At 47.7% G+C, this 23,087-nt stretch overlaps 1 protein-coding gene across 2 annotated transcripts in view; it reads left to right on the top strand.

Annotated features, from left to right (window-relative positions):
* skd (mediator complex subunit skuld) overlaps window positions 1–23,087 on the top strand; it is a 92,639-nt gene that overhangs the window by 54,596 nt on the left and 14,956 nt on the right. The window contains exons 14-26 of one of the 2 annotated variants that reach the window (XM_077654376.1): window positions 353–443; window positions 3,362–3,531; window positions 4,064–4,431; window positions 4,930–5,218; window positions 6,530–6,829; window positions 7,320–7,590; window positions 9,006–9,268; window positions 9,919–10,240; window positions 11,365–11,532; window positions 12,023–12,429; window positions 12,696–12,890; window positions 13,597–13,823; window positions 15,183–15,663. In XM_077654376.1, the coding sequence (XP_077510502.1) occupies window positions 353–443; window positions 3,362–3,531; window positions 4,064–4,431; window positions 4,930–5,218; window positions 6,530–6,829; window positions 7,320–7,590; window positions 9,006–9,268; window positions 9,919–10,240; window positions 11,365–11,532; window positions 12,023–12,429; window positions 12,696–12,890; window positions 13,597–13,823; window positions 15,183–15,663 (3,552 nt within the window). Of the gene's footprint in view, window positions 1–346; window positions 444–3,361; window positions 3,532–4,063; window positions 4,432–4,929; window positions 5,219–6,529; window positions 6,830–7,319; window positions 7,591–9,005; window positions 9,269–9,918; window positions 10,241–11,364; window positions 11,533–12,022; window positions 12,430–12,695; window positions 12,891–13,596; window positions 13,824–15,182; window positions 15,664–23,087 lie in introns of both variants that reach the window. The other variant, XM_077654375.1, reaches the window with a different exon arrangement.

Genomic DNA, 23,087 nt, shown 5'->3' with positions numbered 1-23,087 from the left:
AACAAGGGCCAACCTGAATCAAAATTACACTTGGCCAGTGATGACTCGTACATAACACATATAGAGAGCACCATGGTAGTCTACTGTATAGGAGTGTGTCATTCTATGTTCAATACACTTATTGTAAACCCTGTTAATAACAAAACCATGCTGCATGGTTGTCATGTTTGTAATGAGTAGACCCTGTGGTAGAGTTGCCTTTGTGCTGTTCTGCTGTGAGGGCATTCATGGTACTCCTTACTTTGGTCTTCTGTTTGATGCTGGGTGGGGAGGGGGGTGGCGGGGGTGGTGGGGGCAGACCAGTGAACTAAGTGGAGCTTCTTGCTACAAGTGAGGTTTCTGTCAGTTCCAGGCCCCCTCTACACCAAGTTCTACAAAGCCTCCAGGTGCCACAGACGAACCCATCACAAAGTCCAAAAACAGCGCCACAGTCGGTATCCTGGGTAAGTTATTTTGCTTGGCTGCCTGAAGGCTTTTGTTTCCCCCCACGACTTGCAGTGATGTCAAGCTCAGTGCAAGTAATCTCGAATCTTGTGCAGAGTGGACCGAGTCCACAGATTCGAAGTGTTGTCGGGTCGTGAAAGAACTCGAGGAAGTGACAGCACATTACGCACCTGTCATGCTCTAAAATAAGCATCAAATGCAAGGGGTGCATTCGAGTTCATAAAGTAACTTTCTGTGCTGGTGGTGTTATGCAAGAAAGACACACTGCTTGTCAATGGTAGCAGCAATAACAGGATGTGCTTCGTGAAAGAGTAAATGCATAAATTAGGGAAAAATCCTTCTTCCACTTTTGAATGAATTCCTCCCACTGCTGTAAGACATACAAGCAGTATACATCATGGATTCTGAAGGCACTTTTCGTTAAGGGGGGATGAGGGTCTTGAAAACTTTTTTTTATTTCTTAACATATCTTCCTGAAAATTGGCATGCAGATATATCTTTGAGTGCTAATCCCACATATATATTCAGATTTTATATATCTCATCTAGAAATGAAGATATGGGAAAATAATTTATGCCACTTAGGTCTTTTCTTACGGGCCATTATGGTGATTTCTTAATTAAAAAAACTAGTTTTAAAGTAATGCTGTCATTCTTAAGGGCCCATTGCACATCCTAAAGCTAAAGAAATTTTTAAAAAGTCATCACATAGGTCATGAATGAATAACTTAGTAGGAAAAAAAAAACAATGTGGGAGTAATTAGCTTACATCTGACCTAATTGCTAGTCTATTGGGTTTAATGAAAATTGGAAAGCTTTAGGATGTAGCTGAGGTGTTGCTGAAAAAAATGATACCTACTTCAATAAAATCAGTCGATGTAAACATTATGAAAAGTTCCGTAAGGCAAAGGCATTTGATCGAAAAAGCAAAGCTGAGAAAATTGCATTCAAAGTTTTGCTTACTCTGCCATTTTTGTTTACTGATCATATGGAAAAATTTAATGCTTTAGCATGCCGCCCAGTCATTGCTGAACACAATAACACCAAATTTACAGAAATCTGATCATGTAAAGATTATGAAAACCTCTGTATTGCATTGGCACTTGACAAAAAAACGCTGAGAAATTCACTTGCTATTTTCTTTGAATCTGCCACACATTCACAAAAGTCCTGGGCAGTAGTCCTGGGTGCTGTCAGGCTTGTGCTTCTTGGCCATCCTCTTCTTCACCTTTTCAGCATTGTTGTGACCCTTATCAGACCTGCACAGCCTCTGTTTATCTTTTTCAAGGCTCCTACCAATGAGGCAGCTCCCAGGCCTGTAACCAAGCTGTGCTGCAACAGCTCTGCTGGTTGTTGCCATTCCTTGGTTGAAGCGAGAAACTGCTTCTTGGGAGGTTAGAAACAGGACAGTGAGGAGTGTCTAATGCGAATGTTCAAGCTTCAGCTTAGAGTGCACAACGTCTTGGCACTCTGCCAAGTTCGCAGAGCCCCCCCCCCCCAGGAGCTCTCCTCAAAATATATACAAAAAAACAAATGATGTTATCAGCGGCGGCAGCGGCTTGGCGCGCTGCCAAGGTCCGCGCTGCGCGTGCTTGTCGAAGCAAGGGTTGAGCACAGGAGCTCGGTTTCGGCGTGCGCAAACGCCAAAGTTGATGTTAGGCTTAGGTCAGCCGGCCACTTCAGACGACATGGAATTCGAAGCGGCTTGCAGCGTATCAAAAGTCGATATTTTCCACGGGCTTAGTCCAGGCACATCCACCGGCACTGCAGAGACTTGCAGTAACACCGAAGTTGACGGCGATCGGCATTGTCCAGCCGCATCCACCGGGGATGCTGGCGTCAACAGGGTTTGTTCAGCCGCGTCCACCGGCGAAGCTGTTGTTGGCGAGCTCAGTCCAGCCGCATCCACCGAGGGTACAGCAGCTTGCGGCATCACCGAAGCTGCAGTTCTCGACGATGCAGCGCTCTACTGATTCCATGCGCGTCTCTTTTTGCCGACTGCTTTTCGCGTGCTTAATTTCAAGCGCGCGTCTCGGGCCATCGTGACACACGGAACAAAGACACCAGGCAGGCAAATACACGCAACAGCACGAAATTCGAGGCTAAAAGAAGCGATTCAAGAACCAAAATATCTACAATAACGATAAGGAAAACGGCAGAACGAAAACTACTAGGAAACAGAGGAGCACGAAAAATGACGGGCGTGCAGGCGAAAGCAGACGACGGGAAGGAGCCGTACAACGCGGCCGCGGGGGGCAAAGCATGCGTCACGGCCAATCAGAGGGCTGCGCCTCGAGGAGCGCCCGTTTTACCCAATCGGCGGCTGTCTCGCGACGCTTTCCCCCTTGCGAACGGGTGCTGATAGCTCCGCTGTGCGAGGGTCTACAGCTTGCCGAGAGGCGCCAAATTGGAGAGCGGGAAACCAGCTTTCAAACAAGACCAAGATGGCGCCGATCGGTTCGCGTCGCGCGGAGCTACGGCAGCTTGAAAATGGGGCAAACCTTCGCGCTTGGCGTTCAATTTCAGCTCACCGACGTTTCTAAATTGCCGTTTTTTTCATACTTTGAGTTGGAATTCAGCTAAAATATTTTGTAGAGGCATAGTTGGGACATTAAAGACTTCAAAATCGCAATTTTTGAAAATTGCCATTTTTGACCATTTTTCGCGATTTCAAGACCCGCGTCCCCCCTTAAGATCATTGAATTGTTTGTGCTGTAATGACACATTTGACGCTGCAGCTTTTTCATTTTCCTTTGAAGGTTATTGGGGTTGAAAAAGTTCCTTGTGTAGCTGAGACTGGTGCAGGAAGAATGATTTATTTTTGATGGAAAGGAGGGGGTAAGGAGGAGAGAAACGAGAGCGTAGGGTCATTTTTTTTTATAACTCTGTCACTCAAGCTCAGTTCACTTCATGCGCAGGGACGGCAGAGCTGATCCGCATGTTTCCTACACCCCCGTCACTGGAGCACAATGCTGCTCCGTCCCCATCATGCCCTGGTGCTGGGACTGACCTGCCGCTTGGTGACACTGGCGACAGGACATTGGACCCCTATGGCAACTGTGCCAGCCCTGGCTTTGACGGCGCCAAGGTCAGTCTCTCCACTCCTTGTGAGTCTTATTGTACCTGCTTAGCACACATGCCAACTTTTTTCAGTTTGTGGTTTGAATATTAGATCTCGGTTGACTGCGCTTGTAGTTCTTGGCTATGATCCTGCACAAGACCCTTAAGCAGCAATAAGGACTGTCATTGTAAGTAAGCCCAGGGTAAGATGGATGGGTAGTAATTAAATTCAGGTTTTTTTTTTTTGTGCCCCTAAGTCTTCAGTGTTCTAGTGGGAAGGGTTTGTTACGGTAGCATCGCATGCAGCAGCGCATGGCTTCTTCACATGTGCAGACCAACAACCATTTCAACCAAAAGTATTGAATACTGAAAATTCAGTTTATGAATTGAACTGAAGCACTTGCTGTTTGATTCGTAATCGAGTGTGTTCACTCTCCTACTTCTGTGTATTAGATTCACCGCCTTCAGGTGAATGCGCCTGAAGTCTGGGATAGCTATTCATGGGCGAGGTTTGCATTGGGGCACTGGTAAATATGCATCATCTTTTGTTTTCCCACCAGGACTGGTCGTACGTGTACAAGGTGCCCAAGGTGCAGGCATTTGTGAGCTCCCAGCGGTATGCCCCACTAGCCCAGCTTCCCAGTGCAGCACTGGCCCCTCTACCGCCTATTGAGGTCTCATACAAACCCAGCTGGCAGCAACATCCGCCGCCAGCCCACGCCCCTCCACAGCCACCACCGGGTCCCCGTCCCCTTCCCCACTACCACCCCGCTGTGCATCACCAACAGCAGCAGCAGCAAGCCCCACCTCCAGTGCCGCCCCCACACCTGGTGGGCGGAGCCCCCGGCTCTGCCCAGGAGGCTGCCTTCCTCATGCGCATGGGTGGCGGAGCATTGCATCACCCGGGACTCCTTGAGCGTCATCCTAGGTGAGAGGCTGTCTTGGGGCATTGACTTTGCCGAGTGATGAAGACAGTAAGAGATACCGAGCAGAGCACTTGCATGAAGCTGAAGAGGAAATGGCAGCTGTGCTACTGCCTGTGCTAGGATTGTGGCAGAGTTGTTGCAGTTTTGTAATGGCTGCCGTTTTGCTTTGCCTGTTGTCTAATAATGGGAAACTGCAATACAAAGGCGTGTAGGCCGTCACCTCTGCTCCGTCTTATCTTACTGTGCAGTTTCCTGACATGATATGCTTCACCAACCATCCCCTGAACATATGTTTTTTTTAACTTGATGTCTAACCGTGCAGTTAACATTTGATTCATCATACCATTCCTTGTACAGTCCTTCTTTGTATTTGGTGGGGTTTTTACAAGTGCAGGATTTCTCTCCTCTACTGAAAGCGTGAGGAAACAAGGCTTATAAAGGGAGCATACTTTAGCATTTGTCTCATGCCCTGCCCTAACATGTGAATTACATCCCCGTAGTCACCACCCGGGCATGGAAGAGCGGGCCTGCTACCCTGGTCCTGCAGCCATGATGGGCAGCCCTGGTGCAGCAGCCATCGGCTATGAAATAGGCCAGGGCCCTTACCCGGCACTGATGGGGGGCTTCCCTGTGGGTCGTGGACCCTGTTTGGGAGGTCCTCCTGAGCCTCCGACTCCTGAGGCAGATTCCCTGCTTGTCAACTTGCTCCTGTCCGACTCTCTGCTGGAGCTGTTCCGGGACCACAACTTTGCCAGCTGCACCCTCTGCGTCTGCAACATGAACATCAAGGCAATGACCCATGCTTTCTAGACGTCATTCTTCCTGTAAACCATATGCACCCAGCAGAAGCCACTCAAATCTGGTAGCGGCCGCAAAAGCTCAGCTGTGTTCAAAAAAGAAAACCAGGGTTTCATGTGATGTTAGCAAAGAAGTGTGCTGCTGTAGGGCAGTGATTAAAGCTGACATCGGCATAGTGAACGCATGCTGTACTCACAGGAAAGCCTCGTTAATTCATATTCGGAAGCCCGGGAGAAACATCCAAATCATCATAAGGTCTAATTATCGAATGGCACCCAAGAAACTGCCAAAAACTGTTTGCATTGCTGTAAACTTATCTGGTGAAAATCTGGGCCAATGTCTTCTGCATCTGAGATGAAAACTGTGCAGTTATGACACTTTTTTTTTAATAGTTCTGTCGGTGCTTTGCTGCATGCATGCCGTCATGAGTGTTGAAGCAGAAGTGCTCGAAAATGGTAAACTCTTCCGCGGCCTGCATAACAATGTGATGCAGTAGCAGTGGAGAACCCTCACAAAAGGTATTGTCGGATGTGAGGAACCTCCACCGCACTAGCTGCCAATGCTGCATAACACATGCATAATCAAAGGAAAGAAGAACCACGCGGACAGAAGTGAAGGAAATGCACTGGTACTGCAACGGTGAGATGCTTTCTAAAAGGACCAGTGTAGCACCAGTCAGCACCCAAAACAGTGCACGGCTCGGCTCTGCATTGTCCAGCCAGCTGAGCACAGCCTTTGCCGCAGGCTGGTACGGAGCATATATAAAGTGCAACAGAGTCCCCTGACCATTATCACGCCTGCCATTGCGTGCTTATCAGAGGTGTGTGGGATGCTGTGACATTCACATAGCAGCCCAAAATTGACATGCTAGAACAAGCCAGAAAATCTCTGCAGTGTGTTTTTATCGCAACAAATGGTGATCCCGTGGCCTTCCTATATTGGAACATTTCAGGCTATAGTATCCTTTCACGGCCGCCACGGTGGCTCAGTGATTATGGTGCTCGGCTGCTGACCCGAAAGAAGTGGGTTAGATCCCAGCCGCGGCTGTCAAATTTCGATGGAGGCGAAATTCTAGAGGCCCGTGTACTGTGCGATGTCAGTGCACGTTAAAGAATCCTTGGTGGTCAAAATTTCTGGAGACCTTCACTATGGCGTCCCTCATAGCCTGAGTCGCTTTGAAACACCCATAATTTAAACTAGTATCCTTTCACACTAAACGGGCTGATTGAGGCCAGTACTTGTGAGGCGACCCCGCGTAGTCGTGTAGTCCTCTAGACAACTGTTCACCTTGGATCTTTGCAGGGTGCAGACGTTGGGGTGTACCTGCCCCCTTCTCTGGTTCCCACGGCGAGTGAGGAGGCCCAGTACAAGTGCACCTGTGGCTTCTCTGCTGTGGTGAACCGGCACCTGTCGCACCGGGCAGGGCTCTTCTACCAGGACGAGCTTGACATCACGGGACTGCCTTACGAGGCAAAGCCCGGGCCCAATGCACGAGCCTTACTGCAGCAGCAGCAGCAGCAGCAGGCACGTCTAGGTGTAGCTTCCAGGACAGTAATGGGGGGCCCCACAAGTGGACATCTTGCTGCCCCATCGCTGACCAAGGTGCGTGCCTCTGCAGGCTGTTTGGTGTTCCAATTTTTTTGTTGCTTGTGGTTTTGGACGCAGTGCGTTTGGGTTGCTCTGTCTGCAGGTTTGTTCAGCGTCTGAGCTCTGTAGCAGCAGAGCTAGAGTTGCTGGTACAACCTTAGTGTAGTCTTCCCTTCTGTACTCATTACATCTGGTGACAGTTCTCTCACGTGAAGAAATAGATTTGTATATTTACGCCTACTGAAAAAGTCGTGACTGAGCTGTACTGCACAGATTTGAGTGGGCATTCATTTTCAGAAGTGAAGGGCTTGCCAATTTCTTGCTTTTGAAATAGACACCTGTCACCAAAGGATCCTCCTAACTTGTCCAAGGCTTACAGATACAGCCTTGTATGTCTTGTACTGATTCAGTTTACCAGAAGTGCTGCCATGCAAGCACCATAGCAGAGATCAGAATTTGGCTCCAGCTGCCTTCCTACTCTTTCCCTCCTCCTCTCACGTGGCAGGTGGATGAGGAAGGCCTGATGGACTATGTCCAGAACCAGTGCCTGGGCATGTCCCTGTCGCCGTGCTCAGTGCTGCACAAGACTCTGCAGCTGGGCTCTGAGCCTCAGCTGCCTCCGCCCACTGGCCTGCGCCCCCCGCCGAGCTCCCTGGCCCTCCTGCAAGCCCTAGACGGCTGTGAGGTGGCCTCGGGTGCACTCGAGACTGTTGCGTCACGGCCCCTGGAGGAAAGCCTTCGCAGCTCTTGCCTGCATCACTGGCCCTACCTGCACTGTGAGTGGCCCCTTCTTGAACTGCTGCCTGTCTTCATGCCTTCTGGTGCAACACTGGGCGACTCAAAACGGGAAGAGCAAGATAAAAAAAAAAAAGTAGTTGGTTTAAAGAAACATCTCGGTTTTGGCGACCTGTGTCATAAAAGATGTCCAGAAAAACTGCCTAACCACACAACAAGAATAGAGGAAATGAAGGTACTACTGTATTTACCTGCATCACATCACATGTGAATATAAACTCGCCAGTTATTTTGTTCCTCTAAATTTGTGCTTATGTAAACACATCAGGTATGAATGCACACCTCAAAATTTTTTGGGAAAAACAGTGCATTCATTATTTGAGTAAATACGATAAATATTTCGTGACTGACCAGTGAAATTTTTTGCACAATTTGCAAATAGAGTGTACTCTTGCTTGTTCGAACTCATTTAGATCAAGCATCCAGTTTATTCAGACTGGCTTTTTTGGTTGCGGTAAACATCAAATGTATTACTCTGCATAATTTAACAAATTTTCACTTTTCACTCCTCTTTGAGTTTGAAATATTGGGAATCAACTGTAGAACAGTAGCCTTGTGATTTTTAGACATCAATAATTTAGACTGTGTGAGATTTCAGACTTCGCATGGGAACTGTCACGCACCTCATATGCATATTCACGACCAGTATTGCAGACCACATGGAGACCTAAAGTAAAATTTTTAAGAATAAAATGGACATTAGCAAGGCTCTAAGGAGTCTTAAAGTTCTTTTTTTTTTCTAACCTAACAAAGACAAGCGAGTATTGCTGCCAGTAGAAGCCAACTAGAGTCGAACCTCAATATAACAAACACAGATGTTACAAATGTTTTTAACAAACACATGCAATTTTTACTTTATATATAGAACGTAGTTGGCCATGAAACGAGTATATCGAACTTGCCAGTGCCAAGTGGTACCCGTTCAGTTGGCAGGTGACGGTCTTCACCGCATTACGTAAGTGACTGGTGGTGGTGCTGCAAGCATTCGTGCCAAGGTTTGCACTTTTATCTTGCACTCACAGTGAATTGGGCATTGATAATTACAGAAAAGGTAGTTTATGCCACATACTGCTGATATATGTACTTTTCCGAAAATCGTCTTTTTCGGGACTTTTTCAGCTTTCAAAGGTTGCATCCCTGCTTAATGAATTTTTCTAGCTGTTCCAGTAATAGGACCATTTACTGGGTCATGCCGAATCATGGTCCTTTTTCTGGATTGTATTTCGTGTAGGCGCCTATTTGCCTTGTGATGCGCTGCAAAGTGTTGTGCTCTTGATTTTCTTTTTGTCCGGTGCACATTGAGGTGAAGAGAACTGCCTTTTTTGTGTGGGTGTGCTTTCCTTCGTTGACAAACAGTTGTGTCAATAGGCAAGTACTTGTGGTTGCGCCTGTGCAGCCCCGTGTCCTGCGAGCAGCCTGGTGTCGATGGGACTGCTGCGCGGCCTTCAGCCGCTGCTGCAGGACGCTGTGCACAAGAAGCGTAATCAGGGCCTCTGGGAAGTGACATATCGTGTGGCGGGACCCCTCACCTGGCGCCAATTCCATCGGCTGGCTGGACGGGGCACCGAAGACCAGTGCGAACCGCAGCCCATCCCGTCCCTGCTGGTTGGCTACGACCGGGACTGGCTTGCCTTGTCGCCTTTCGCCCTGAAGTACTGGGTGAGCACACAGCTCAACTTTACACACACAAATCTTTGTCATGCATCTTGGCCTTTACATCCAAAGCTATGAGGCAAGCACACTGCAAGTTAAAATTTCGTTCCCTCCTCTTTTGCATGTGCCATATTTGCATGTAAAACAAGTTTTTTTCCTCACATCATCTGCTTCAGAGCACTTCTCCATTTACATTAAGAACTAGGGTATGAATGTAGCACAATCTTATGACTACCTAAAGGCTGTAGAGGGGAAGCATGTTGTGTGCGCTGGCTAAACAGAGACTGGCTGTGAACATGGAAGGAGTCGCATAATTCTTTGTTTTTCTTTCCAATTCTGATGCAAGAGCTACGTTTAGTTATCTTAATAACATGTGTGCACTGGAATTGTTGAAGTTGGTATCATAAGAAGGCAACCCGTGTTTCGGTATTTGTGCAATGTGTCCATTCTTAGTAATATTACAGGTCACAGTAATTAACTAGCAGGTGCTCGCGTGCATGCATCAGCTCATGAACATCTACTCGACAGCAGCTCATTGTGTTGCGGTGAAGCCTTGCTATGAACACCCATTCATTGGCTTTGTCGCATCTGCGGCAGTTTCATTCTCTTGTTACTGTTGGTTCTGTCTTGAAGCAAATCCTCTCGTCCCCATTCAGGACAAGTTGCTACTGGAGCCCTACTCGCCATCACGGGACGTTGCCTATGTGGTGGTGGTGCCTGACAGTGAAGCGGTGCTTTCGGGTGTGCGAGCTTTTTTCCAAGACCTGAGTGCCACCTACCAGGCACTCAACTTGGGCCGCCACTGCCCACTTTCTCGAGGAGGGCTGCGCGAGGGCCTTCTTCGTGTGTCCTGCACCCTGTCCCTGCCCTCTTCCGAGTCCCAGCAACCTCCGGATGACGACTGGCTTGGACCTCTTGCAGAAGGACCGTTGGGACCTCGGCTGAGGCTCTTTGCTCGTGCATGCAAGCTCCAGCTGGGTGAGGCGGGGTGCCTGGTCTCGCAGGCATTTATCAGCGCTTGCTGCTTCCTTGTAGTACTTGCGAATCTTGATGGGTGCGCACTGTAGGGAACCACCCGTTGTGGTGGCTCAGTAGATGTAGCATTTAGCTGTTGAGCACAAAGTGCAGGGTTGATCCCAATTGTGGTAGTTGCATTTTAATGCAGGAAAAATGCAGAAACATTATTGTACTAAGATTTGAGTGCATGTCAGAAAGCCCATGCTATCAAGATCAGATTGCTTCACATCCACTTTCTCGCCTTCGGCACCAATGTGTGTGTGTGTGTATATATATATACATACACCGTATTTACTCCACTTGTTTATCTTTTGAGGACAGCTCCTGCCAGAGGGGTGGAGGGAGGAGGTGGTGGCGCGCTCACTTGGCAGAGCGCCAAGACATTGTATGCTGTAAGCTAAGTCATTTGCATTATGCACTCGTCACCATCCTGCTTGTTTTTTTTAACCTCGCGTAAAAAGGCCGCCTTACCTTCAGGGCCGGTGTTCGGAATGTTCGCGTTATCTCGACGCCGGCTGGCCGGCCGCTACAGCAAAATTGCGGGAGGTCAAAGTGAACGATGCTGAGCACCAGCGGCAGGAACGTGTCTGACCACGCGCGTGCATTTGTTGATGGTGGAAGGTCGGACGGAGGTATGGTATGAAATATCCACCCTTCCAAAAAAATCTGTTGAAACTTTTTTTTTCCCCACGTAATGAACCCTCCCTCCAAACTGATGTCAACTTTTCTGAAAAAAAAAGTGGGTTTATTACGGGAGTAAATACGGTATATATTACAATTACAACATCGAAGCAAACGTATAGAAGTACTTATGTGCTCACCGTAATGAACTGTAAGAGCATGTGTGAGTGATCTTTCTAACTTTCTGACATTGTTCACACCTATGAATTGCAGACATTGTGCAATCATTGTGCAAACATTGAATTCGTAACAATCCCAGAGCCCCAAGCAAGTAGTGAATGACCTTAAGAAACTGACCGAAACTGTTTGTGCGATATCCATGTCTTGCCAGTTTGAAAGTGACTGAGATCTTTGGTTGTGCATTGGGTAGCACCACTCTGATCCCACTGTTGTTTGCCTGGCAGGCCCTCACCTAGCCACACAAAGCTTAGACAGGGGCATGCTAGAGGGTCCCCCAAACGCAATCCGGTGTGGTGCTGAAGCCAGGGCACCCCTTGCTTCTCCACGGCCGCCACCTACACCCGAGGCAGCACAGGAAGGAAATGCCACACCACGGCCACATGATGCCACAGGTCAGTGAACATCCCCGCTGCACCTGATAGTTAAAGGAAAGGAAGAAAAACCAGCCTTGGTTCTGCTTTTATATGTGCAGCCTTCAAAAGTACTTGTGCACACAAACAAACAGGAGCACAATGAGGTGGTCTGTATGAGCTCATCTTTTACACCTGCTGCTGAGGCACAGTGGCAGCGGTGTTTGGCCACTGAGCACAAATTTATGAGGTTTGATCTTCGCTGCTGTATGCCAAATCAGTATGTTTTAAAGGATTGCAGGTGGTCAAAGTTTACTTGAATTCCTCTGTTGAAGTGCACCTCATTGCCAAAGATCAGTTTTGGCATTTAACAATCCTGAAATAACAATGAGCTCATTAAAGTGCTCAGGTTTTTTCACATAACACTCTGGTAATTTCTTGAAATAATTCATCAACTTTGTTGTGGCATTTTTGCAACAAAATGCAGCAGTGCCAATGGATTGTCTGTTGACTTTCATGCCTTTTACTGCAGAGAACTCCCAGGAGACATCTGCGACATCGGGGGCTGCAGGGACAGCTTCAGGAACTGGCATTACATCGACAAACCAGAGCGGTTCGACACCATCTTCAAACCAGTCCGTCTTGGGCGCTGCACCAACCACGACAACCTCAGGGGGCGGCACAAGTTTGGTTGGCAGTTCCAGTGCGCCGGGGTCCACAACAGGCACGTCATCAGGCAGCAGTGCCCCAGCGTCTGCGACTGAAGAAGGCGAGGATGAGCAACAGCCTCCCGCCTTGGTTGTGTATTTGGTGGAACCGTTCACATTGGGTTGTTCTGATCCTGACGTTCTTCGTTTGGCCACACTGGGACTGCATCGGTGCTTCTCCCAACTCCTTGAGTGCTTACCCGAACCCCTGCAGAGCAACACCCATGTGCAGGTGTGTGGCACGTTGCTTTTAGACCTTAAAATGCCTTCTAGCAATGATTCTCAGTGTAGTTTTTATCTGATAATGATCGTGTTATTAAATATAGGATTTGCTCCCTCCCCCCTCCCTGTTACGCAGTCAGGGATAGTTCCGTTTGAGGTGGAAAAGTTGGTGCTTTTTGACAGATGCGAAGTAGCAGTGCTTGTTTGTGTAATACAACTTATGATCATGAGCCTGCCTTGCATTTGTGCTCACTGTTGGTGTTCTTTTTCTGACAGATCTTGAGCCTGGATTCTATCCTGGGTGGTGGCGGCCATGCCTTGGAGGGTGTGCGGCGGCAAGAACAGCTTCGAGCGCACGCCCTGTCCGTCTTTTATCAGTGTGCACGGCTCATCACACACCAGTCGAATGTCAAATCCCTCACTGGATTTGGCCCAGCGGCTGCGCAAGACGAGTTTCTCAAGAGCAGGCCGGTGAGATGAGCCGCCGTAGATTTTAGAGCTTTACAAATGTAGCTTTGAACTGAGAAAAAAATTCTGCAGTGATAAGTGCACTTTTCTGCTGGTTGGCTGTGTATGAAAGCAGGCTTAAGGCTTGGGAAGGCGGTTGCGAAGTTTCTGCTGAAATGAAATTGGAACCAAATAGTGCTGAAAAAAATTCAAAGGTCAGGTTCATTTAAAATGAAATTTGTAGATGGTGTGCATTTAATTCAGCAAACAAGAAAGAAGTTAACATCAGTGATCCTGTTATTTTTGCTTCTTCGTAGCAAATTTGGTGCATCGGTCGGTTTGGTGCACAGTGCTGCTGAACCATACTGACTTAGGGTGTGCAAGTAATCTTAGGTTTACAATAAAATTTGTGAAAATCTTGCGTGACATTCCTCTGCATCTAAGCACTTCTGCTGGTGGTGGGCAGATATCTGAAATTTCCTATATTTCGCTGCTAGCATTTGTTTTTCAATTCACACTGCACTTTTACTGTTTAATTTGAGACTTTCATAAATGGTCATTCATAAATAGAAAAAGAGAATAGGTCTGAAGAGACCTAAGTGTGCAGCAATTTGAAAATGATTAATAAAACTGGCTACTGACTGACACACTTGTTTTCCTTGTGCAAGCTTATCAAATGGTGAAGTTGCACGAAGCTGAGTCTTCTTGGTGTTTCTCCCTACCCTGTTAGGGTGGTGTTGGTCCAGTGAAACTGTGGAGCCCGCCGTTTGTCTTGGCACCTCAAAAGGACAAGCAGACAGAGTTGGGCGAGATGTTTGGGGAGCGGAGGGAGAAATGTGGCATCCTCTTCTGTGCCTACTGTCTGACAGAGGATCAGCGCTGGCTCTTAGCCAGCATCAGCAATGACAAGGGAGACCTGCTCGACAACTGCTCCATCAACATTGAAATCCCAAACCGGTGAGTGCATGTTACTGCACTGGTTTCAGCGACAGCAACAATGCACTTGGCACCACAAGATAAAAAAACTTCGAAAGACTTGTTGCTAGCTGTAGCGGAGAAAAGACTCCACTGGAGTTCTTTTAGATATAGGATCTTTTCTTGTTACAGTAGAATCTCGGTGATACGAACACGGTTGATACGAATTTCGCGATGATACGAATTTGTAAAATTCCCCGGCCGGAGTGCATTGTGCACAACGTGTGGTATTCCGGATGTTCCGAACTCTCTCCCGTGCCACATCGGATGATACGAGCACGCGAGCCGCGATCACACCGTCCAGCACTAAGCGCGGCCCTCACATGGCCAAAATCACGATCGCTAATTGCGCAGTATGCACCGCGAGCAGTGAGTGGCGGTGCACGGCCCGCACATCGCCGAAATTGCGATCGCTAATCGTGCGGTACGCACTGCGAGCAGTGAGCGGCGATGCGCGGCGGTGCGCGGCTGTCACATCGCCGAAATCGCGATTGCTAATCGCGCGGTACTCACCATGAGCAGTGAGCGGCGGTGCGCAGCCTTCACATCACTGAAATCGCTATCGCTAACCGCGCAGTACGCACAGCGAGCAGTGAGCGGCGGTGTGCGGCCCTCACATCGCCGAAGTCGCGATCACTAATCGTGGGTGCGCACTGCGACTAGCATTGCCCCATGGCCGTGACTAAATCCCGTCAGCCGTAAGCAGATCTGCGTGCATGTTTTTTCTGTGCTTCTGCATATGAATTTTGTTTGTTTGTTTGTATGATACAAAATTTCAGATAATACGAATTCTTTCGCGACCCCGTGAGATTCGTATCACCGAGATTCTACTGTACTGTGGAAATTATGTCTGAGGGAGGTTTCAGCACTTGATGGACAGATTCAGTAATGTTGCCATTTTAATATTATGAAGCGTGAAGAGATGATTTTCTTTAAAAAAGGGAAGTGTTTTTACGGAAGTTCCCTAATATTGGAGGGTCAGACCTGGCTGTGATGAGATGTTTTATTATTTTGTTCTATTTTGAAATGTATTATTAAAGAACCTATAATTTAACCTCAATTTAAAGACGTTCACAAGTTATCTTTTTTTCCATCAGTTCTTTACTGCAATTTTGACACTTTGGAGCCCTTGTTTATCATATGCACATATTGGTCACCTTTATGCCAAGCAGAAATAAAAATGTCGGCCTATGCAGGTTACGTTTGCTTTCTTTCTGTTTATATATTCTCTTATTCAGTGCATAGAATAGTTCAATGAGCAGCAAATAACATGGAATGACAATGTGCCTGCGAGTGACACGTGCATGGCCTAAATGTGTTGTTTCCTCTTTTGCTCGGCAGGACAAGGAGAAAAAAGGTTTGCGTCCGTAGACTGGGCCTTCATAAGCTGCTTGAGTGGGTGCTGGGTGTCGCGGCGTGTGGTGCTCGTGCCGGTGGTGCAGTTGCCCAGCCATGGCGACTTGTTGTGGGCCGGCTGGGCCGTGTGGGTCATGGTGAACTCCGCGAGTGGGCAGGCCTTCTTGGCCGGAGAAGTCTGCTACGTTACTCGCGCCGTCTGCGCGAACTGTGCCACCAGTGTGCTGCGTCGTCCTCCTCCTCTTCCTCATCTGCGGGCGGTGGTGTGGGTGGTGTGGTGGGGGGTCCGTGCGTGCTGTCGGCGTGCCTGGTGTCGCTGGAACCGGACGGTGCGTTGCGCCTCTTCCACGACCAGCACACACCGGATGATAGGTTCAGCTCGTCGTGCCAGAACTGTGACCTCAACACTCCCCAGGATGCGACCGCAACACACATCCTCGTCTTCCCCACATCTGCAACCACACAGGTGAGTATCTGCCAGAGACTTCAGGCAAGATTTTCTCAATCTGTAACAGTTGTCACAGTTCACAAAATTCATCTCTGCTGAGTCTTTTGTTCGGAATATGGGAGGAGGTAGCAGCAAAGCGCTTGGTAGGCGTACGCCTACACAGAGCCTAGTTAGGCATGTTGCTGGGCTAGTTGGTTTAACATATTGAAACTAGGAGAATGCACCTACGTTGTCTCCTTGTCTCTTTTGTCTGTGTGAATTTATTTGCGCCAAGGTGTATTTTCCTGCACAGAGGCTTCGCGGAGGCCAACACCAACGGAGTGCTTACTTCGGCCATTTGTCAGTTCTTATCATTTCGCTATCTTCGCTTTATTCGTTCCTGGCCCTTCATACTGCGGTTGGAGCGCAGTTCCCGCAGCAGCGGGTTCACTTTCGCATTTAGACTTTGTCCCAACCAGTGTGTTTGTAGGCGACATGCCGAAGGCAGTACACCCACAGAGCACCTGTGTACACAACGAGCGGTGTGATTTAGTCATGAGAAGCTTCAAAATGCATAAACTGCTGATCCCTTCATCCAGCATATTGACAATAAGTTAGTGATTTTTCAGACATTTTCGCAGTCCCTAGAGAGTAAAAAAAAAAAAAAAAAAATCAGTCAACTGTATTTATTTCAGTGATCATCTTGCAGAGCCCTGGGAAATTGTTTTCCATACCTCAGCAGTGGCCAAGTGGTTCGAGCATCTGCCTCGGCTGCGGTGGGTGTGGGGTTCAGTCCCTAGCACCACCGCATACCCACCGGTTTGCATTGGGTACAAGCTTTCACTTTGCATGGTGCTCAGCTTCTGAGGGGTCAGATGATTGGAAAATAGGTCTTTGGCACCGCCTTGTGTTAACCAAAAAACCTTGTGCCGTAGGCTCTTTGGCCAAACCCGCCCAAATCCTTTCTTGTTTCTGTCGAGAACACAAGAATGTTCATTTTTATAACCAGTGGCCTCTTGAAGGCAGCTTTGTTCTTTATTTTTGTTCATAGGAGCACCTTGATATCATAAGTTATGATGCAATAGCGTTGAAGGCCCCAGTCACCAGAAAATCCGGTGCTCCTGTTGTCGGCGCCAGCATTGTGCGCAAAAAATCATGGTTGTGGCTCTGACAGGTAGTCCCCAGAGAGTAACCTCCAGTGGGCAGGTTGTGGTGACGCTGCAAGGTCACGTGACTCTGCGGCGTCATCACAACCTGCGCACCGGATAGTGAGCAAACTGCCCATCATGGCAGATGGCAGTTAAATTAATGATTGGTCATTCGGGGAGAGCAACCTGGGCCAGCCGCGCAATGCCCACCGCTGGGAGCACCTGCCATCGCAGGGCAGTGGCGCATTGCTTAACCACTGCGTCAGGAGGGGTATGAGGACTCCCAGACATCTATGAAAGCAAAGGAGAGAATGACCTGCCTATATGGGAATTATCTCATTACGCTGTCGTGTTATACCATTCAGGCGGAGCTGTGTCCCGTCCTATCTTTTCAGTTGTGTCTAAAATACTGTTGGCGTGCACTTGTAATATTGATGTTAGCACTTCAGCAGTCAGGCGGCCTTCTCCAACTTCGCCATGCTGCTCGTACTGCCTATTCCCTGAGACTATTGCTAAATACATTGAAGGAACCCTGAAACACTTTTTGAACATGGTAAATGCACACCTAATCATTGGGTCATGTGCTGAGGAATGTGTGAAGCAAAATAAATAGCACAGCAGAGGGCCTGCCTTCTTGCAGAGGAAACTGTTGTTTTCTGCACCTGTTTCAAATCCTGTGCACGTTGATGTAGAAGTTATTTCCAACTACTATGCAGTCGAATCCCACTTCAACGAAATTCACGGGACCCGCGAAAAATTTTGTAGTGGAAGATTCGTTGTTGTGAAATTGGGCCACAAATTGACAGATTGAACCGGATAGTTCATGCACAATGATTATTTTACAAAAATTTGTCAGTTTTCGGTCTTTCGCTGTATTGAAATCGGCATCATGACGATTTTCTTGGCACTCTGAAAAAAAGCAATCACGATGCCCGCCTGCGCCAAAAAAGCAAGACTAGGTGGCCTAGCTGGCGTCAGCGACAGCGGGTCGGTGCACACTGCTTGCTTGTTGTCGCTACGCCTAACGTGCTCCGCAAAGAGAAAAAGCGTTCTGGAACTAGCCACTGGTTACTATATAACGTTTAACATTTTCACCTATTTCCGTTGACATGATTGCTTCACACTGAAATGAACACTGTAGAACTCATTTCCGTTATGCTTCGTCTGTGAAGCGAGCAAATAGGCACCTTGTACCAATGACCGCGGTTCACAAGTACGGAGTCCGGGCCATCGACAAAACCAATGCAGGCAGTCATGGGCCGCATCGCATCTTTATGCGCACATGACTGCACATTAATTTCGATTCTCCATGGAATATCAGCTGCGCTATTGAAAGTGCAAACTGTATTCGGCAGCCGTGTTTGGTGAAACTTAATGAGATACGGGCACATGTGGACGCGCAAAAAAAAAAAGGCCGCCACCGTCTGGAAGACGTTGAAGTAACGAGCGTTAGCTTTGTTGGCCGTGCGTAAAACGAAAATCTTTCCGCATCTAGCGGGGCCAGCGAAGAAAACCCTGAGCGGTTCAGAGAAGTAACCCAACTTTTCCACCTAGCGGAGCGAGTGATCGACGCCTAGCGCCATCTATAAGAGAAATTACGATGCACGTCTACCCGTTGTCGCGTTGCGCCGCCAGGTTGCGCCCCCTCAGGATACGTCCCAAACGGAACTTGCTTCATTTGGGGGGTCAAGGTGGACCTAAAATTCGGCTTGCGGGGCAGTACGGTAACGCTTCAATTAGTAATTGCTTGTATACAATGTTTACCTATTATTTAATTGTGGTTTTGTTTCTATACCACAACCCGTAGGGCTTTATTTGCCTACCAAATTCAGTACACAGCTGTCCATGGATGGGTGCCCCTTGTTGTCGTAGTATATATAGCAGAATGAATGTATGTATTGTAGACGGCGCTACAAGTCTCAATGCGAGATGTGCTGTTTTCTAGTTGCTGCCACACACAGATGGCACTGTGATCTCACGGGGGTAGTGAAACACCACGAAATCTCGAAAAGTGATGAGCAGTTGCTGCCACAGATGGCGCTGTGATCTAAGGGTGGTAGCAGACCCCACGAAATCGCCAAACGTGATGAGTAAGAGCTAACGCTCTTAAAAAAAAATTGGCAGTTTACTCGGAAAAATTTCGTTGAAGCGGAACCTCGCTTCGAAAATTGTTTGTTATGGGGGAAAATTATTGCATTACCTTGTATGGTATGCTGACGGGGAATCTGAAATACTTTGCTCTGGCAGAAATTTCGCTGTCGCGACGTTCGTTGTAGTGGGTTTTGACTGTAATGTCATTTCTACCTCTACTACACCACAGCAGGCAGAGCGAGGCAGTCAGGTGGTGCCAGGGAGAGCAGGGCAGCAGAGAAAGCAGGTTAAGCAAACTCGGCAAGTTGTGCATCTGAGTCGGCAGTAATTGACTTGTGCACACTTTCGAAAGTATAAATACTAATAAAGCGTACACCCTGTGCTGAGCATGACAAACATCCGGCAGTCCGGGTGTAGGTGTTTGGGTTCCTGCGTAGTAGGAATGACGGGAGGAAAGTGAACATGGGGACCACGAGCGCTGGCTCCTGGCAAATTTGGATTCTGTAAAGGGACAGTATTCCTTACGTGAAACTTGTCCGCTCAGGTCATTAGTGGCTTCGGCAGTGCACTCAACTGTACTGTCAAAGCCACTATCTTCCACTTTTGTGCTGTCAGGTAGGCACTGTTGTCCCAGATGTTGAAAGTGTAAGGAAACTTCGTTGAGCCAGGGAGAACATGAAAGCATGTCATGATCACTGTGCCAACCAGCTTGCATATCCTGGATGAGTTCTCACTGCATCAGCTCCATTTGCTGCAGGGAGTTACACAATCGTGTTTCAGCACTTGAGGTGGTCATAATGCAGTCAGTTGGCTCTTGATAATTTGAACTCGAAAGGAACTGAAAATTGTTTTGAATTAATAGGAGCCTTTTTTAAAAGAATACGCTTCACATTGACGAAGCCAGAGTTCCAGTTTGAATAGAGTGAGTTTGGATCAGTGATATTCCACAGCATTTGCCATGCTACGGTAGAATCTCATTAATTTGAAGCATGTTGGGCCTCGTGAAATACAATAAAACCTCAGTAATAACTTTTTGTAATACGGGGAAAAATTTTCTGGAAAAACATGGTATAAATTCCTTAAATTTTACAAATGGAACTGTTAAATGAGGTATGAAAGACATTTATTGGTAATTTTACTTCATAAAAATATCGATTAGCATTTCTGGCACAAGGTGTGGGCAGCTCTATATGGCACTCGCAAAAATCAGTCTGCATTTTCATTGTCGTAAACGCGGAATGAACTTCGGGACCCACCCTGTTTCTTGACAGTAATTCCGACAGTAGCAATGCAGGGAAGCACCGCAGTGTTCATTCATTCATTCAGTCTTTATTTTTTCTCTTGGACAGAGAAGGAGACAGGACTAAAAGCTCGTCAGCTTGACAGAGGTCCTGCCCGTTTTATCAACTTGGCAGTACAGTACACAGGCAAAGATTTTCAATTTTCCAAATAAACACTGAAACAAAATAACCAAACACTGTAAAAAAAAAGCAGCGCAGGTGTAAGTGAAGGGGGCATACATAGCCGTTGGAATGGCGAGACTATTTCTAAAGAGAAAAAGAAATGACCAGAGATGTGCCAGTCTGTGTCTGGAAGTGGCACACTACTGGATTCAGACAGCTGGCGAATGGACGGGCTGGCAGTGATGAGTCGGCTTTTCCACATATCTTAGTTAATCAAATGATGCAGTGCAGCTCACCCTAGAAGAGTTGTGAAGGCGACAGAATAGATTCCATTGATATGGGCTTTAGTTATGAAACACATTATGGAAAGATGAAACAATAAAAAGAAAACTCGCGCCTTCGCATTGCGATTGTTCGAAGCGGGTGGTCGGCAATCTCGTGCTCGTCATGTGTGATATGTGGGAAAGCCTGCTTATGGAATTTGGAAGAGGTCCAAGCCAATCAGCATCTGAATGTGACCGGTCCACGTGATGAATGACAGAGAAGAAAGTGAAGAGGGTGCATTTGTGCCATTTTTCTGGCATTTCAAACTTAGTCTTGCCGTAATTTGCCCAGATGTTGTTTCGCCACGGTCAGATTTATGAAAGCCGATGCGGTATTCGATCGCTGCCGAATATTTTGAAAGTTTCGAAAATTCTCAATTTCTCGAATCAGGTATGAACCAAATAACAAACATTTCATAATCGAAATCTTGGATATTCGCAGACCCCTGCAATAAACAAAACTGTGGACAGTTCGTAATTTTCTCATAACTGCTTTTACTGAAAGAGCTTTGGCAAGCGCATGGTTGCTCGTGGTTTTCAGTAAAAGTAGTCTGTCATTAGAACGAGGTAACCAATCAAGCAGTTCACCTTCAGTTTCCATCAGCGTCCCCTTGTGATGATATCAAATGTATGAGGGACCGACTCTGGGATCGCAGACTTGAGATGGATGTTCACACAGCCTAGCCTCAGAGAGTCGCGAACAAAAAAGTGCTTGGCATCACCACGGTTTAAATGGTCTTTTTCAGCACATGAAAGCTCCATTCTAAGTGAAAGTAGCAGCCTGTTGGTGATTACAGTGCAGTAATCAACTGATATAGACCGACTTCAGTTTGTCTTTGGTGCCCCTTCAAGCACCACTAAAATTTCCAGAGCCACGACGTGCGTAGGCAAGCAAATTAGAATTGGGAACATCAGGTTGCCAACTTGTAGAGCAAGTGTTGCTTCAAGTTTGGTGTGGCATTTGCTTACAGTGGACGTCGCAGATGATGTGACCTAAGTTGGTGAATTATCCGGTCAGCTGTGAAGTGGCTGCTCATATTGTATGGATGCTTTCCATTCTAAATTTTGAGACTGCAAAAAATGTTCTAATTAACTAGGGCTTTAAGTAAATCACTTCCAAATCAATGACGTTTCATGTACTTTGAGTAAAATTACTGTAGCTTATTATGGGGCGGTGGGGTGTTGATATAACCAAGACCACACTCTCAACTGTGAAACATATGGATTTATAGCTTAGGGATGTCTAAAGAGTTTTGAAGCTCATTTTTAAGGGTGTCTACCAACTGGGAAAACCGGTAATTCTCAGGGAATTTGGATAATCTCGAAAAACTCAGGGAAAACTCGGGGGATTTGTGCTTATACTAGGGAAAATTAGGTGCAGTTCTACATAAAAGGAACTAAACACGCTATAGTGCTGCCTCGTGTGAACAGTGCGGACTGGCATTGCACGGACTGTCCAGTGCGGCGTTACGCGTCCTCTCCCCAGCGACCGCTGGCCTCCAACATTGTGCTGTCAAGTGGAGCATCCCAGCAAGGCGGCAAAAATCTTTACGGCGGGCGCTTCCAATTTCGAAGCGTACTACGTCGAAAGCGGACACTTTCCTGCGCTTCCCCAGCCCTGTAGCCGACGGCAAGCGCGCGCTTCCTACGGTTCGCACGTGCACTGTTCGACGGCCAGCGGCCTCCCCTTGTTTTCCTGTGTTTCCGGTGGACAGCTCCAACAAGGCGGCAGAAAACGTGAGAACTTGAAATGGTCCCAAATGAGTTCTTCCTCTCTGCGCATCTCCTTGATGGAAGCGTCCATTTCTGCTGCAGGAGGTGCACGCACGCGATGCAGGCGGCGCAACTTTGGGAGAAAGGGAAATAGCTTCGCACCTTTTTGCGATCTGCCGATGCTAGCAAAGCAACGAATTCTGTCTGTACTTAGCTATGCCGTTTTGAACAGACTTAGCTTTAATGACTGCTGTGGGGCTGCAGGCAAGCTGTGTGCGACGTGTCAAGCATGACGGCCTTCAAGTGCACTTTCGTCCAGGACTGGACGATTGCGAAACATTACGAGTTTGTAGCCTGAAATTGGCCCGTCGAAAGTAACCCGAACGCAGCTTACTGTGCGCTATGCAGAAAGCAGTTTTCGCTCATCAACATGGGAAGAAGAGCGGTGACAAGTCACGCTGAAAGTAAGAAGTACCGACTGGCCATTACCGGAGCCAGGGCACCCTCTGTAGCCTCGTTTTTGACACCGCCGGCCACCGTTGTGACCAATGCCGGGACACCCTCTGTAGCCTCATTTTTGACACCGCCGACCGCCGTTGTGACCAATGCCGGGCCAGTGCCGTCAGTTTTTGTGCACCCTTCAAGTGCTTCTTCTACTGCGACAGACGTCCAACGCGATCGTATAGCAAAGGATATCTTTCAGCATGACTTAAGAGGTCATAAATGCTGAAGTGATGTGGTGCCTCAACGCTGTTATGACGCACACATCACTCCGTGCTGCCGCG

Source organism: Amblyomma americanum, chromosome 2 (assembly GCF_052857255.1).
Source record: "Amblyomma americanum isolate KBUSLIRL-KWMA chromosome 2, ASM5285725v1, whole genome shotgun sequence".
In the NCBI taxonomy this organism is placed as follows: Eukaryota; Metazoa; Arthropoda; class Arachnida; order Ixodida; family Ixodidae; genus Amblyomma; species Amblyomma americanum.
The sequence above is the reverse complement of the archived record's forward strand: the minus strand, read 5'-3'. Positions and strand labels throughout refer to the sequence as shown.